The sequence below is a fragment of the Panthera onca genome, chromosome D1 (genome assembly GCF_046562875.1).
Source record: "Panthera onca isolate mPanOnc1 chromosome D1, mPanOnc1 haplotype 2, whole genome shotgun sequence".
NCBI lineage: Eukaryota > Metazoa > Chordata > Mammalia > Carnivora > Felidae > Panthera > Panthera onca.
In genome coordinates, this window is record NC_138348.1 from 105,571,936 (window position 1) to 105,587,048 (window position 15,113).

Genomic DNA, 15,113 nt, shown 5'->3' on the forward strand with positions numbered 1-15,113 from the left:
TCAGGACTCGAGAGAGAAAAATGTTTTATAGTGTTTGTTCTTTTTGCTTCTGTCTATCTCTTTAGACCCTGGAATTTTACAAACCCGCCTCTGGGGCTGAATTTGCAGCACCTGAAAGAAGAAGGAGCCTTCGAAGGCATTGTCTGAGGCTTCCATGGCAGGCAGATGAGAAGCAATCTGCAGGGTGATTTCAGGAGCCTGAAAAGAATAAGAAACAAATAAAACCCAAACCCAAACCCATCCTCTTGCTAAGAAATTCTCATGTAGCTCAGCTCCGTAGCACCAACCAAATTAATGGGAAGTAAATGCATTGGAACATCAGTTTAAAGTGTAACAGGATAAGGAGCTTCAGTATACACTAAAGGAAAGTGGAAAGAGTATTTCTGTGTTCGATATTTATGCTAATTATAAGCATTAACTTACTACTTTTCTAACTCGAGGGTGGCAGTCAGGCATCGGGGCTGTGAAGCATGATGCTTGAGTCCTCACCTGGCTCTACCCTTTTGGTTGTGTGATGTTGGGTAAGTTAACTCAACCACTTTGTATTTTCCCACCTTATTTTTAAAATGAGAAAAAAAAATAGATATAGGAGCCTGGGAAGATGACAGAGTAGGAGGATCCTAAGCTTACCTCATCCCACTGATACACTTAGATAATAGCCATATCAATGCAACTGACCCAGGAAATGACATGAAGACTGGTAGAACAGACTCTTCACAGTTAGTCATAGAGAGGAGGCCATATCAAAAACGGTAGGAGGGGTGGGGACATGGTTGGGAACGAAACCCCCGGTGAAACGGGGAGAAAACCACACACCAGTTCAACTGCAGCCCCAGCAAGGGTTGGGAGCAGACGTCTGAAATGACTGCTAATCCCACCTACCAACAAAAATCTCACAGTGGGCAGTACGAGGAGAGAGCCCTGTAGTTCAGAGTCACTGCAACCCTAACAGAGGGACGGGGGGCAGACACCTGGTCTGACTGCAGGCCTCACCAACAAAAGCCTCTCAAGGACGACACAGGGAACGCACCCTACAGTTAAGTGTGACTAAAGCCTTGGCAAATGAGCTGAGGGCAGGCATCTGGTCTGATACAACTATAAGCCCAAAGCGGCCCCAGACTAGCCCCTTAAGAGTACAGGGACCAAACCCTGTCCACAACAGGCAAAGTGGGTCATTGCAGCTGAATGGACTGAAGGCAAACACGTCTCAGTCAGAAGAGTAGGGTGCACACCGCATACACAGGAGATACCGCTGAAGCATCTGGTCTGCTAAACAGGGGGCATTTTATTTTAGGGCACTAGAGGACCTCTTCTTCATGTGGCCCCTACTTTTAAGAGCAGGAGACTTAGCTGACTTTCCTAATACATAGGAACAAAACACAAAGTTAGACGAAATGAAGAGACAGAGGAGTATATTCCAAATGAAAGAACAGGACAAAAACCACAGCAAAGAGCCCAATGAAATGAAAATAAGCAATGTGCCTGATAGAGAATTCAAAGGAATGGTCGTAAAGATACTTACTTACTGGACATGAGAAAACAGTGGAGGATCTCAGGGAGACCTTCAACAAATAGATAATTAAAAAAAGAACCAATAATAGAAAAATAACTCAATAACTGAAATTAATAATACACCAGAAGAAATCAAGAACAGATCAGAGGATGCAGGACTAGACAGAGAGCAGAGGAGAGAAAACTTATTAGAAGAAATAATAGCTGAAAATGTCCCTGAGCTGGGAAAGGACACAGATATCCAGATCCAGGGGGCAAAGAAAGCCCCCAGTGAAATCAGTCCAAGGAAGTCTACACCAAGACACATCCTAATTAAGATGGAAAACAGCAAGAGAAAATAAAAGCAGCAAGAGAAAATAAAACCATTACCTAGCAAGGGTAACCCCATAAGGCTATGAGTGGATCTTTCAGCAGAAGCTTTGCAGGCCAGAAGGGAGTGGCAGGATATATGTAAAGGGCTAAAAAGGAAAAGCCTGCAACAAAGAATATTCTATCCAGCTATGCTATAATTCATAAAGAAGGACAGATAAACAGTTTCCCAGAAAGACAAAAGTAAAGGGAGTTCATCACCACTAAACGAGCCTTACAACAAACATTAAAAGGAATTCTTTGAGTGGAAAGAAAAGGCCACAATCAGGAGTAAAAAAATTAGCAAAGAAAACATGACACAGGTAAATACAAACATAATAAAAATAGGCTAATCACTTATAAAACTGGTATGGAGGTTAAAGCACAAGAGCAGTAAAATCAATTATATCTATAAAAATCAGTCACAGTATTCACAAAGTAAAAGGATGTAAAGTATGGCATCATATAGATAAGATGTAAAGGAGGGAGGTAAAATGTTAGTGCTTTTAGAATAGGTTCAAACTTAAGTGATCATCAACCTAATATGGACTTCTATATACATAGGATGCTATATATCAGCCTAATAGTATTCACAAATCAAAAACTTATAATAGACAGGCAAAAAATGAAGAGGAAGGAGTCTAAGCACATCACTAAAGAAAGCCATCAAAGCACAAAGGAAGAGAGTAAGAGAAGAAAGGAACAGAGAAGAACTACACAACAATCATGAAACAAGTAACAAAATGGCAAAAGTACCTACTTATCAATAATTACTTTGGACGTTCTGGCAGGGAACACAGCTACTTGTATACCCTCAATAATTAGTTTGAATGTAAATGGACCAACTGCACCAATCAAAAGACATGGGGTGACTGAATGGATAAAAAGCAAGACCCATCTATATGCTGCTTACAAGAGACTCACTTTGACCTAAAGACATAGATTGAAAGTGAAGGTATGGAAAAACATTTATCATGCAAATGGAAGCAAAAAGAAAACTAAGGTAGTAGTACTTCTATTGGACACAATAGATGTTAAAACAAAAACTAAAACATGAGACAAAGAAGAATACTACCTAATGATAAAAGGAATAATCCAACAAGGATATATAACAACTGTAAATATTTATGCACCCAATATGAAAGCACCAAAATACATAAAGCAACTATTAACAGACATAAAGGAAAAAAATCAGTAGTAAGTAATACAATAGTAGTAGAGGACTTTACTACCCCACTCACATCAATGGATAGATCACCTAAACAGAGAATCAACAAGGATACAGTGGCTTTGCATGACACATTGGACCAGATGGATCTAACAGACACATTCAGAATATTTCATCCCAACACAATATTCTTTTCAGGAGCAAATGGAACATTTTTCCCAACAGATCACATGTTAAAGCCACAAAACAAGTCTCAAAAAATTAAAAAAGACTGAAATCATAGCATGAATATTTTCTGACCACGATGGTATGAAACTAGAAGTCAATCACAAGAAAAAATCTAGAAAGAACACAACTATATGGAGGCGAAATAACATGCTGCTAAACAATAAATGAGTCAACCAGCACATAAAAGAAGAAATTTAAAAAAATACGGAGACAAATGAAAATGAAAACACAATGGTCCCAAATCTTTGGAATGCAGCAAAAGCTGTTGTAAAAGGAAGGACTATAGCAATACAGGCCTCACTCAAGAACCAAGAAAAATCTCAAACAACCTAACCGTACAAATAAAGGAGCTTTATAAAGAAGAACAAACAAAGCCCAAAGCCAGTGGAAGTAAAGAAATAATAAATGTTAGAGTAGAAATAAATGAAACAGAGACTAAAAAATTAGAACAGATCAATGAACCAAGGATCTGGTTCTTTGAAAAGATCAATAAAATTGATAAACCTTTAGCCAGGCTCATAAAAATATACAGAGATGGAGAGGGAGGGAAGGAGGGAGAAATGACTCAAATAAATAAAGGAGGAGAAACAACAACCTACACCACAGAAATACAAATGCTTATAAGAGAATATTGTGAAAAATTACATGCCCACAAATTGGACAACCTAGAAGAAATGGATAAATTCCTAAAAACATATAACCTTCCAAAACTTCAACAGGAAAAATAGAAAATTTTAACAGACTGATTACTAGCAATCAAATTGAATCAGTAATAATGAAAAAAAAAAAAAAAAAACAACAAACTTCCAACAAACAAAAGTCCAAGACCAGATGGCTTCACACATGGATTCTACCATTTAAAGAAGAGGAAACACCTATTCTCACACTATTCCAAAAGATATAAGAGGAAGGAAAACTTCCAAAGTCATTCTATGAGGCCAGCCTTATCCTGATACCAATATCAGAAAAAATTTCTACAACCCTTCCCCCCAAAAAACTATATGCCAATATCTCTGATGAACATAGATGCAAAAATCCTCATGAAAATATTATCAAACTGAATCCAACAATACATTAAAAAAAATCACTCACTACAACCAAGTGAGATTTATTCCAGGGGTGCCAAGTGTGGTTCAATATTCACAAATCAATCAACGTGATATATCACATGAACAAAAAAAGGATAAAAACCATATGATCATCTCAATAGATGCAGAAAAAGCATTTGGCAAAGTACAACATCCATTCATGATAAAAATCCTCAACAAAGTAGGTTAGAGGAAACATACCTCAACTTAATAAAGGCTGTATATAAAAAGCTCACAGCGAATGGCATACTCAGTGGTGAAAAACTGGGAGCTTTTCCTCTACGATCGGGAACAAGACAAGGATATACACTCCCACCACTTTTATTCCACATAGCACTGAAAATCCTAGCCACAGCAATCAGACCAGAAAAAGCAATAAATGTATCCCAATTGGCAAGGAAGAAGGAAAACTTTCACTATTTGCAGGTGACATGATACTATATATGGAAAACCCGAAACACTCCACCAAAAAACCATTAAAACTGATGCATGAATTCAGTAAAGCCACAGGATACAAAATTAATATACAGAAATGTGTTCCATTTCTATAACTAATAATGAAGTAGTGTAAAGAGAAATTAAGAAAACAATCCCATTTACAATTACACTGAAAACAGTAAAATACTTAGGAATGAACTTAACCAAGGAGGTGAAAGATCTGTACTCTGATAACTATAGAACACTGATGAAGGAAATTGGAGATGACACAAACAAATGGAAAGATATTCCATGCTTATGGATTAGAAGAACTAATATTGCTATAATGTCCATATTACCCAAAGCAATCTACAGACTTAATGCAATCCCTATCAAAATGCCAATAGTATTTTTCACAGAGCTAGCATGAATAATCCTAAAATGTCTATGGAGCCAGAAGAGACCTCAAATAGCCAAAGCAATTTTGAAAAAGAAAAACATTGCTGGAAGTATCACAGTTCCAGATTTCAAGGCGTACTACAAAACTGTAGTAATCAAAACAGTACAGTACTGGCACAAAAAGAGACACATAGATCAATGGAATGGAATAGAGAGTCCAGAAATAAACCCATACTTTTATGGTCAATTAATCTATGACAAAGGAGGTAAGAATATAAAATTGGAAAAAGCTTCTTTAACAAATGGTGTTTGGAAAACTGGACAACTTATGTTGAAGAATGAAAATGGACCACTTTCTTATACCATACACAAAAATAAACTCAAAATGGGCTAAAGATTGAAATGTGAGACCTGAAACCACAAAACTCCTAGAAGAAAACATAGGCAGTAATTTCCTTGATGTTGGCCATAGAAACCTTTTTCTACATATGTCTCCTAGGGCAAGGGAAACAAAAGTAAAATGAAACTATTGGGATTACACCAAAATAAAAAGCTTTTGCACAGTGAAGGAAGCCATCAACAAAACAAAAAGGCAACCTACTGAATGGGACAAGATATTTGCAAATGATATATCTGATAAGGGGTTAATATCCAAAATATATAAAGAACTCATTACAACTCAACACCAAACACACACACACACACACACAATCTGATTAAAAATGGGTAGAGGACATGAATAGACATTTTCTCCAAGGAAGACATACAGATGCCAAAGAGGCACATGAAAAGATGCTCAACATCATTCATCCTCCAGAAAATGCAAATCAAAACCACAATGAGATACCACCTCATACCTGTAAGAATGGCTAAAATAAAAAAAAACATAAATAACAAATGTTGACAAGGACACAGAGAAAAGAATCCTTGTGCACCACTGGTGGGAATGCAAACAGGTGCATCCACTGTGGAAAACAATATGGAAGTTCCTCAAAAAATTAAAAATACAATTACCAGGGTGCCCATGTGGCTCAGTTGGTTAAGCGTCTGACTTTTGCTTTTAGCTCAGGTCATGATCACAGCGGCGTGGGATCGGGTTCTGCATCAGGCTCTGCACTGAGTGTGGTGCCTGCTTGGGATTCTCTCTCTGTCCCTCCCCTGATCACACACTCTCTTGCTCTCTCTCAAAATAAATAAACAAACATTAAAAAAATACAATTACCATTTCTCCCTCTCTCTCTGTCCCTCCCCTGACCACACACTCTCTTGCTCTCTCTCAAAATAAATAAACAAACATTAAAAAAATACAATTACCATATGACCCAGTAATTCCACTGCTGGATTTTTACACAAAGAAAATGAAAACAGTGATTTCAGAAAATATATGCACCCCTATGTTTATTGCAACATTATTTATAATAAGCCAAGATACTGAAGCAACCCAAGTGTCCATCAATAGATGACTAGATAAAAGAGATGTGGTAGATATAGACATAGATATAGATAGATGCCTATATCTATGTCTGTATCTATCTATATCTATATCTATATCTATATCTATATCTATATCTATATCTATATCTATATATCTATATCATGGAATATTACTTAGCCATAAAAAAGAATGAAATCTTGCTGTGACAACATAGAAGGACCTAGAGAGCATTATGCTAAGTGAAGTAAGTCAGACAGACAAACACCATATGATTTAACTCATATGTGGAATTTAAGAAACAAAACAATGAACAATGAGGAGACAAAAAAACCAAATTCTTTTTTTTAAACTTTTCTAATGTTTATTTATTTTTGAGAGAGAGACAAAGTGCAAGCAGGGGAGGGCAGAGAGAGAGGGAGACACAGAATCTGAAGCAGGCTCCAGGCTCTGAGCTGGAATCCAACTGCGAGATCATGACATCACCTGAAGTCAGAAGCTTAACCGACTGAGCCACCCAGGCGCCCCAGAAACCAAATTCTTAAATATAGTGAACAAACTGGTAGTTGCCAGAGGGGAGGTGGTGGTGGGGATGGGGAAAATTGGTGAAGGGGATTAAGAGTACACTTAGCATGATGAGCACTGAGTCATGTAGAGAATTGTTGAATCACTACATTGTGTACCTGAAACTAATATAACACTGTATGTTAATTATACTTGAACAAAAACATGAGAAAAAAATAATAGTATGGCATAGGGTTTTCGTGATTGAATGAGTTATTTCATGCAAGTTATTAGAACATTTTCTGGCATGTACAAAGTACTTAATTGATTCTACTCACCATCATTTGAGACATTAGACTGTAGATTGGTAAAATGACTTCTATCAGTCCCCTTAAAAGAGAGATTACTAAGTAATCTATTCCAGCTGCTTAATCCTAAGGTATATCTACCACCTGAAAGCCTCCTTCCTGGTCACCTTGACCTTCTTGGCTGCATGATGATTGCTCCATAGACAGGCAGGAAACCAGATTTACCTGAAGCTGGGGGGTGAGGAGGTCCAGGATGGAGAGGCCATACTGGTAAACCACAAACTCCCTGGCAGAAAGGTCTGTGGCTTGCACAGCGATAAGCTCTTCCTTCAGCATTATCTGAGGTTTTGGGACATCCTGCAAACAGTTTTCTGGGGCTACAGAGATAAAGAGAACACAGTAACGATTCCACTGATTTTTCTGTACAGTGATGATTTTAGTAAGGGCAACAGCAACACAATTCAGCTTAGGAAAAGGTGTATTTGCATCGATCGGTCCATCCACCCATGCCAGATATGTACACTGTGCCTTGGATCCTCCTGCCCATTTTCATGGAAAAGCAAGTGAGCCTCAGTCAATAGGAACAGAGGTGCCCAGAACAACAACAAAAAGATGAGGGTCTGGAGAGGATGGCAACCAATTTTCTACTACGTGTTTCATAGGGTTGTTTGGAGCACTAAATGTAATGTGCTCAGAACTGGGACTGGTACATAGTAAGCACTCAGTAAATGCTAGCTCTATTAACAAAATAATCTTACTTCCTCACAGATTGTCTCTAATGGGCCCCGGGTATTTAAGCATTTTGTATGATCTTTTTATTTTTGAGAAGACAATGAAAAAAGCTTGGGTAGCATGGCATAGCAAAGAATCCTGGGCTAGTAGCTAGAAGACCTGAGTTCTGGTCCAGGTTTTGGAAGACCCTGGGAAAGACACTAAACTTCTTTGAACATCAGCTCTTTCATCTATAAAACGTACGTTAATAATCTTTTGCCATCTTACAGAATTAGAGTTTGGGTTACCAGGTGTAAATAAGACAATGCATGAAAAATTGCTTTCAACATCGTAAAGTCAATACCATCGTAAGACAATGGAGGTTGAAGTGTGGGTGAGAAGCCACTTCTCTGTTCACACTCTTCTTAGTTTTCCCCCCAAAGGAGGGGGAATTAATTAATTAGTTGAGCTCTGGGTCAGCAAACATTTTCTGTAAAGGGTCCAAAAAATAAGTATTTTAGGCATTGCTGGCCAAGAGGCAAACCTGGGGTTCAAATTCAGCGTTCCCATCGTTGTGCTGGAAGTGTGGCCTCCCTCTCCCACGGCGCTTTCCCTTCCTTCTCTGAAACGCAGTGATGTGTCCTCCTGGGAACTCACCACCATATACCGCCTGCACCCCCTTTTGGCAGTGCCTTTGTAGCGTTGGATAATTGTCCACATGGGTAGGGAGGTTAAGAGCACAGGCTGCGGGACTGAATTCCAGCTGAACTCCTTGAGTTTTGACAACTCACTGGACCTATTGGGATGCCTCAGCTTCCCTCTCTATGAAATGAGTAAAAGTACCTACTTTACTGGGTTGGTGTAGAGATTAAAGGAGCTAACGTATCCAAAGAGTGAGGAGAGCGCACGACAAATTGCAAAGCCCTCCGTACACATGTTATTCTTCTTTTGACTTCCCCCACCCCAATCATTTACAAATGTAAAACTATTTTTAGCTTGTGGGTCACACAAAAACAGAGAGCTGGCTGGAATTGGCCTGCCGGCCATAGTTTGCAGATCCCTGGTCAAATTCAAGGATGTTTATGGAACTGCATTGACTAATGGCTTGCATTGTGGTCAACTGAAAGGCATACGGTATCTCCTCTTAATCCTCTTCCACTTGGGCACTGAGTGGATTGAAACAGATCTAATTCTTCAGGGCAAGGCCAGCCATTGTCTTTTCACTGCGAATGTCAAGGGGTGGTATTGGTAAAGTGATCTGGAGTCCCTTTTTGGTGCAAGGTCTTCCTTTTCTTTGTCTTCTGCCTATCTCCCTGCGTCTCACACTTTCCATTAACTCCTTGTAACATGTGGCTGGCCAGTATGGGGTAAAATCCCAAGATTTAGATTCAGTGTCTAGTGGAAAGATAGAAGGCCTTTAGGAATTCCCTTTTGAAACTGACCATATTAGTATTACAGTGGAACTTTGACTCCTATTTGTTATTCCTTATACAGAAAAATCTCTTAGGAATCTTAGGTTGGGGGTGAGGGGAAAGGGATAATTGGTGACGCAAGATTCTGACATTCCCAGTCCCTGGGGTCACACCATCGAACACATTCAGTGCACCATGAAAGTTCCAAGCAGGGGCTACAGGGAAAGGAGGTTACCTTGTTGGTGATGCAGTTGTGCTTGTAGTTCAGCTTCCTCCTTGCGGGCTTGGGACCAGATGTCTACTTTCTTCAGGGTAGAAAAGACTGGTGAGGTCCACGTGATGTCAACTTTATCTGTATCTGCACAGAGACGGGGGGTAGTTGTTGCAGTAAGAGCACAGGATTGGGGCTAAATAAGAAAGAGCCAGATGTAGTGTTACAAGCGACAGGTGGCCTGTAAGATGGCCCCCACGATTCCCCTATGTGTATCCACGCCCTTGTGTTATCCCCTCTGGTTGAGTGTGGGTTGGACCTAGTGATTCATTTCTAATGAGTGGAATATGGCTCAAGTAATGAGATCAGGATACAGAAAGGCTGTGGCTTCCTTTTTTTTTTTTTTTTTTTTTTTTTTTTTTTTTTGCCCCTTCCCACTTGCTTGCTCTGAAGGAGGCCAGCTGCCATGTTGTGAGCTGTCCTGTGAAGTCCAGGTGGCAGGGAATTGATTCCCCAGGTGAACCTTGAGATGACCACATCTCTGGCCCAACACCTTGATGTAGCCTGTATGAGACCCTGAGGCACTGGCCCCCAGCTAAACTGCATCTAGATTCGTGACCCACAGTAACTGTGAAATAAAAAATGTTTGTGGTTTTGAGACACAGAATTTTCTGGGAGTCTGTGGTAACAGCAATATATAACTAATACATTGGGTTTCTCTATATTCCTCCTGAAGAACGTACTGTGACCACACCCTTACAGTGCCAGAAGCCCTAATGGTTTATTAGAACTTATCAAAACATGGCCAACATTGGCAGCAGAAATGAATGCTGGGCCAGTGACCAGCCTTACCTGTTCCTGGCCCCTGATCCTCTGGTCCTGGACCATAACCTTGAGCTCCCACTAGCGCTGCAGTGAGGCTCTTCAGGAAGGGGATCAAGAGTGGGCAGGCAGCAGCCTGGTCCCTTAGAGAAGCTGTGACTGTTCCATAGAATCTGTCTCCAGGGTAATTCTCCAAACACGCAGGGGCTCCTGAGGCAACAATCTAGGACAAAATAGTCAGCACCTGGTTCCGTGCATGGTTCCCACCTGTCCCATGTGGCTGCTTTGGGAGCTTCTCGCTGAAGCCCCCACCAAATTGGACATGCAGATCTCCTTGGCCGAGTCCAGAGTCCGTACCTGGGTGTGCAAGAGGTGGAGGCGGCTAAGCTCCCGTTGGTACTGTAAGTGACCGAGGGCTCGATCAAGAAAGCTCTGTCTCTCCCTTACCACCTCCTGAAACTCATCAGAGAGATGCTGAACCACCTAGAGTACAGGAAATGAAATGCCCGAATGAAAATAGAGCTTTTCTCTCTCATCTTGTTCCCCTCCCAGCCCGTCCACTTCTCCTCAGGGCACCCCCATCCCTGAGTATTACATCGCCCTGAAGAACCACATCTCACGACATACGAGGATGCGCGCATTGTACATGGGTCCCCTCATCAGCCTCCGAGCCTCACCTTCCTGAGACGGTTCCAGATCTGGGGGCTCTGACCCCTACTCTGCTGTAGCCACGTCTCCTCCTCCTGGCCCCGCAGCCGGCCCACCGCTTGCCCCAGCTTCTCTGCTGCGTGTCCTAAACTCTGCAGGACTCTCTGCATGCCTAGCGCCACCTGTGCCTCCTGCTCCCCCTCCTCTCTGTCTGCTGCAAGGGGCAGAGAGAAGAGCCATGTAACGGCAGCCATGTCTGGGGACAGGGAGAAGAAAATACACAGTGGTTTACTGCACCTGCCAGGTCCGAGCCAGGGCCTGGCTGGGAGCCTGGGAGGTGAGCACATTCAGAGGGCAGGAGGGGCTCCCCACTCCCGAGATTTCTGCTCTGGGGATCTGGGCCCAGGGGATGCTGTCCCACCTCGAGAGAGCAGGCCCCGCTCTGGGCCACTCTGCATGCTCAGGGCTCTGGCTCTCCTCTGAGTCTCCTGCAGGTGGCAGGACTCCAGCGCAGCACTGGCCTCCTCGGCAGCCCTCAGCTACACAGGGCAGGAAGCACAAAGAAAGGGGCCTCGGAGAGGAAGGCAGGAGCTCTGGGCTGGGCCCCCTCATGCTGGCCCTTCCTCCTCCTCTTCTTCTTCCTTCTCCTCCTCCTCCTCTGTCCTGAGACACTTGGGGGTGACCAGGGTCTAGGGCCTGGAGCCAAGGATCCCAGGACTCTGTCTGCCCTGCGATGGGTTCCATGTTTTCCGTCAGCAGGCGTGACAAAGGCTCCACACTTACAAAAGAAACCTGTGTCGTCTGGGTAAAGGTCTGTGTGGGGACCATGAAGTGGCACCTCTGGGCCTCACCTGTCGCTGGGCATCTTTGCCCGGAACGGAGAGGAGCTCCTGGCTCAGGTGCCCCAGGTGGTCCGCTAGACGCACCTCTTCTTGCTCCCGGCGGTGCCAGTACTGCTCCCGGGCTCTCAGCTCCTTCTCCAGGGCGTCCAGCTGCAACATCCAGCTTGTTTTAGGCTCGTACATGTTTTCTCCTCGTGGCCTGGGGTCTGGCTGATGATCCCGAGCTTCTCCAGACACGGGCCTCCCTCACCCCTGGGTGTCCATGACTGAGCTTAGCGAGGCGGTCGACTTGGTTGTAGATGGAAAAATCATAACCAAGTGCCTTCTTCAAGTTCCCAGTCTCCTTCTCGCTCCTTCTAATGCCTGGATTCTCTGGAGCCACCTGGCCCCCTGTTCCCACCTTCCTCTTGGGAGGCCAGGGCAGGTGGGTGCATGACAGCAGGAAATTCTCATCCCCTCCTATCACCCCTTCATACTCATCTGGGAAACTGTGAGTCGGGGCTACAATTAAAATGTCTTGGCTTCTAGCGAGAATCTTTTACAGCATATCCATCTCTGTTCCTTAAATGCACTAGGCTGAGAACATAACAGGAGGACCCTAAGTTATTTCCATTTTCGTGGAGGCCTGCCAAGGGCTGAATTATTGCAATAACCTCCCGGCGGGGTTCCTGCCCTAGCCTGGCCCTGTTCCCATCCATCCTCTGCACTGCTGCCAGAGGGAACTTTCTAGAATGCTGACTATATGTACACACACCCACACATAAAGATGTCTGGAAGGAGGTATGCCAACCTGTTAATAGTGGCTGCATTTTGTGGGAGACGGGGGTGAGGGGAGTAGTGTCTGGGTGGGGGGCTACTGATGGCAGATGGGATAACAGGAATGAGGAAGAGGGATCTCGTGCTTCTTCATTTACATACATTAAAAAATGTAGGACTACGAGTAATTTATTTTCTTTTTGTGTCGTGCCAAGTTTTCCAAATTTAAGAGTCTTAAGAATATTCGTATCTGATCATATCACATGTCTACTTAGAATCCTTCAGTGGCTCCCCATGGCTTTCACGATAAAGTCGTATCTCTGGGCCTCAGCCAGGCACCCAGGGTTATTTGTGATTTGTTTCCTCCCTTCCTCACTGGCCTCCCCTGCTGCCTTGGCCCCAACACCTCCCTTACTCTCCTGGAAATGTCGTGGTCTCACACTGGCCACCCTTGGGCTTGCCGGCCGCTGGGGCCATTTCTGACTCATGGTTTCAGCCCAAGTGTTGCCTTTTAGGGAAGCTTTCCTTGAGCTCCCTTCCATGTGATTTAGATGCCCCCTGCTAAATGCTCCCTTAACACCCTTACAAACCATGATCATGGTCGGAAGCCATGGCCGGCCAGTTTCCTGAGGGTAGGAGCCCTGTCTAGTATTTTTGTATCTCAACACCCAACACTGTTCCTGGAACATAGAGGGTATTTAATACGCAGCTGCATATTACAGCATAAACTGCTCCTACATACCAGCCTGGGGTCACTCACTCCCCGAGGTAGGGCCTCCAGCATCTGGACAATGGGCACCACCACTCCGGAACAGGGATCTGTCTGAGCACCAATGACAGGACCAGGTTCCCCAGTCAAGGGGTCTATGGCTTGAGCCCCAATCGAGATTGGGACAAGACCTGTGGGAAAGAGGGAAAGAAGGGAGGGGTGGTCATTGAAAGAGGTAGACAAGGCTGGAATGGAGTCAAAGGAGCCCTTAGAACCCTTTTTGCCCTTTGAGAGGTTCTGATCTGGACTGGAGAGCTTCCTGGAGACCTGAGGGTGAGGTTTTTGAAGTGCTGGTTTTGGAAAGGACCCAGTTTTCTCAGTGGGGGATAAATGACCTGTGGTCCTAGGGTTCTGGAATCTCTGAGCACTTTATTTTGGGTCCCAGTAGCCCTAGTGGAGGCATTGGAATGGCCCTATTCTGTGGTTCCTGAGCAAATGGGTTGGGGGTACCCCTCCCGAGCTTTCTAGGGTTTTCTTTCCCGGGGCTAAGTCACATTCCAGATCCCCCTGGGGCTTTCGCAGCCCCCCCAGTTCCCCCCTACCTTTGCCATCCGCATCTTCCATAGAACCCGCCAGGGGTGTGGGGTCACCAGAATTCCTATCAGTCTCCATGCCCAGGATGGGCACCATGAGCCCCGAGCCCTCAGGGTCTGGGATCTCCATCCCATAGAGGGCTGGGACCCACAGCTCTGTCCCTGGATAGCACATCATTCCTAAGACAAGGGGAGGGGGCAGAGAAGGGGAGTGGAGGGTCAAGTTCCAGGCTCAAAGAGCTATATCCCTGACGCTGACCATAGAGGCTTCCCTACAAAGACTGCATTCCTTTGGGGCCCAGCTTAGCATTTTGAATTCAGAATGAAGAAAGTGAGTGACGACAGGACTTTTGAGAAGCTGAGAACAATTTCCAGGCCACACTAAAAAGATAAAAGAAGAAAACAAATATTCGTGAGCACTCTCTATATACCAGAAATCTGAGCTAGGAAGTCCACATATATTACATTTTGTTTGGGTGTACAACTAACTCTGAAGTATATACTATTTTTATTTTCATTTTAAAGATGTTAAAACAGAAGCAGAGTGAGGTTTAGTAACTTGCCCAAACTAAATCAGAGAGTTAATAATGGTGGGGCAGAGCTTCAAACTCAAGTCAGTTCTGTCCCCACACCCCGGTTCTTTTTTGTCACATCATGGGCAGAAGCTTCTAGAAAGAATGAGTGAGATAATTTCCAGGAAGATGTCCCTCCTACTTCCTTTCCTTGCCCATCCTCGTCCTCATATTAGGAGAGGTAGAGGGGAGGTGGAGGCAGGGGTGACTCCTTTCCTGAGTTGATGAATGGGAAGCTGGAGGTTATGGTTGAATAAGGGAGAGAGGGGAAGCAAGGACCCAGGCCTGGCTGTGCAGCTCACTAGCTGTAGGACCCTGGTTGGTCAAGTCACTAAACTCCCTGAACCGCCCAGACTCCTCAGTGCAAAGTGCGTGTTATAACACATTATGGTGTTGGGAGCCCTGTGAAATAACGAGAGAATATACACTTTAC

At 43.6% G+C, this 15,113-nt stretch overlaps 1 protein-coding gene across 1 annotated transcript; it reads right to left on the reverse strand.

Annotated features, from left to right (window-relative positions):
- LOC132660841 (uncharacterized) lies at nt 1–12,271 on the reverse strand. Its single transcript, XM_060604650.2, has 6 exons — nt 11,238–12,271; nt 10,918–11,043; nt 10,591–10,783; nt 9,763–9,885; nt 7,630–7,781; nt 1–198 (listed from the first exon to the last, which is right to left on the reverse strand). Exons 1-6 carry the CDS (start codon nt 11,553–11,555, stop codon nt 1–3), a joined length of 1,110 nt encoding a protein of 369 aa, XP_060460633.2. The 5' UTR covers nt 11,556–12,271.
- Between the last annotated feature and the right edge of the window lie 2,842 nt (nt 12,272–15,113).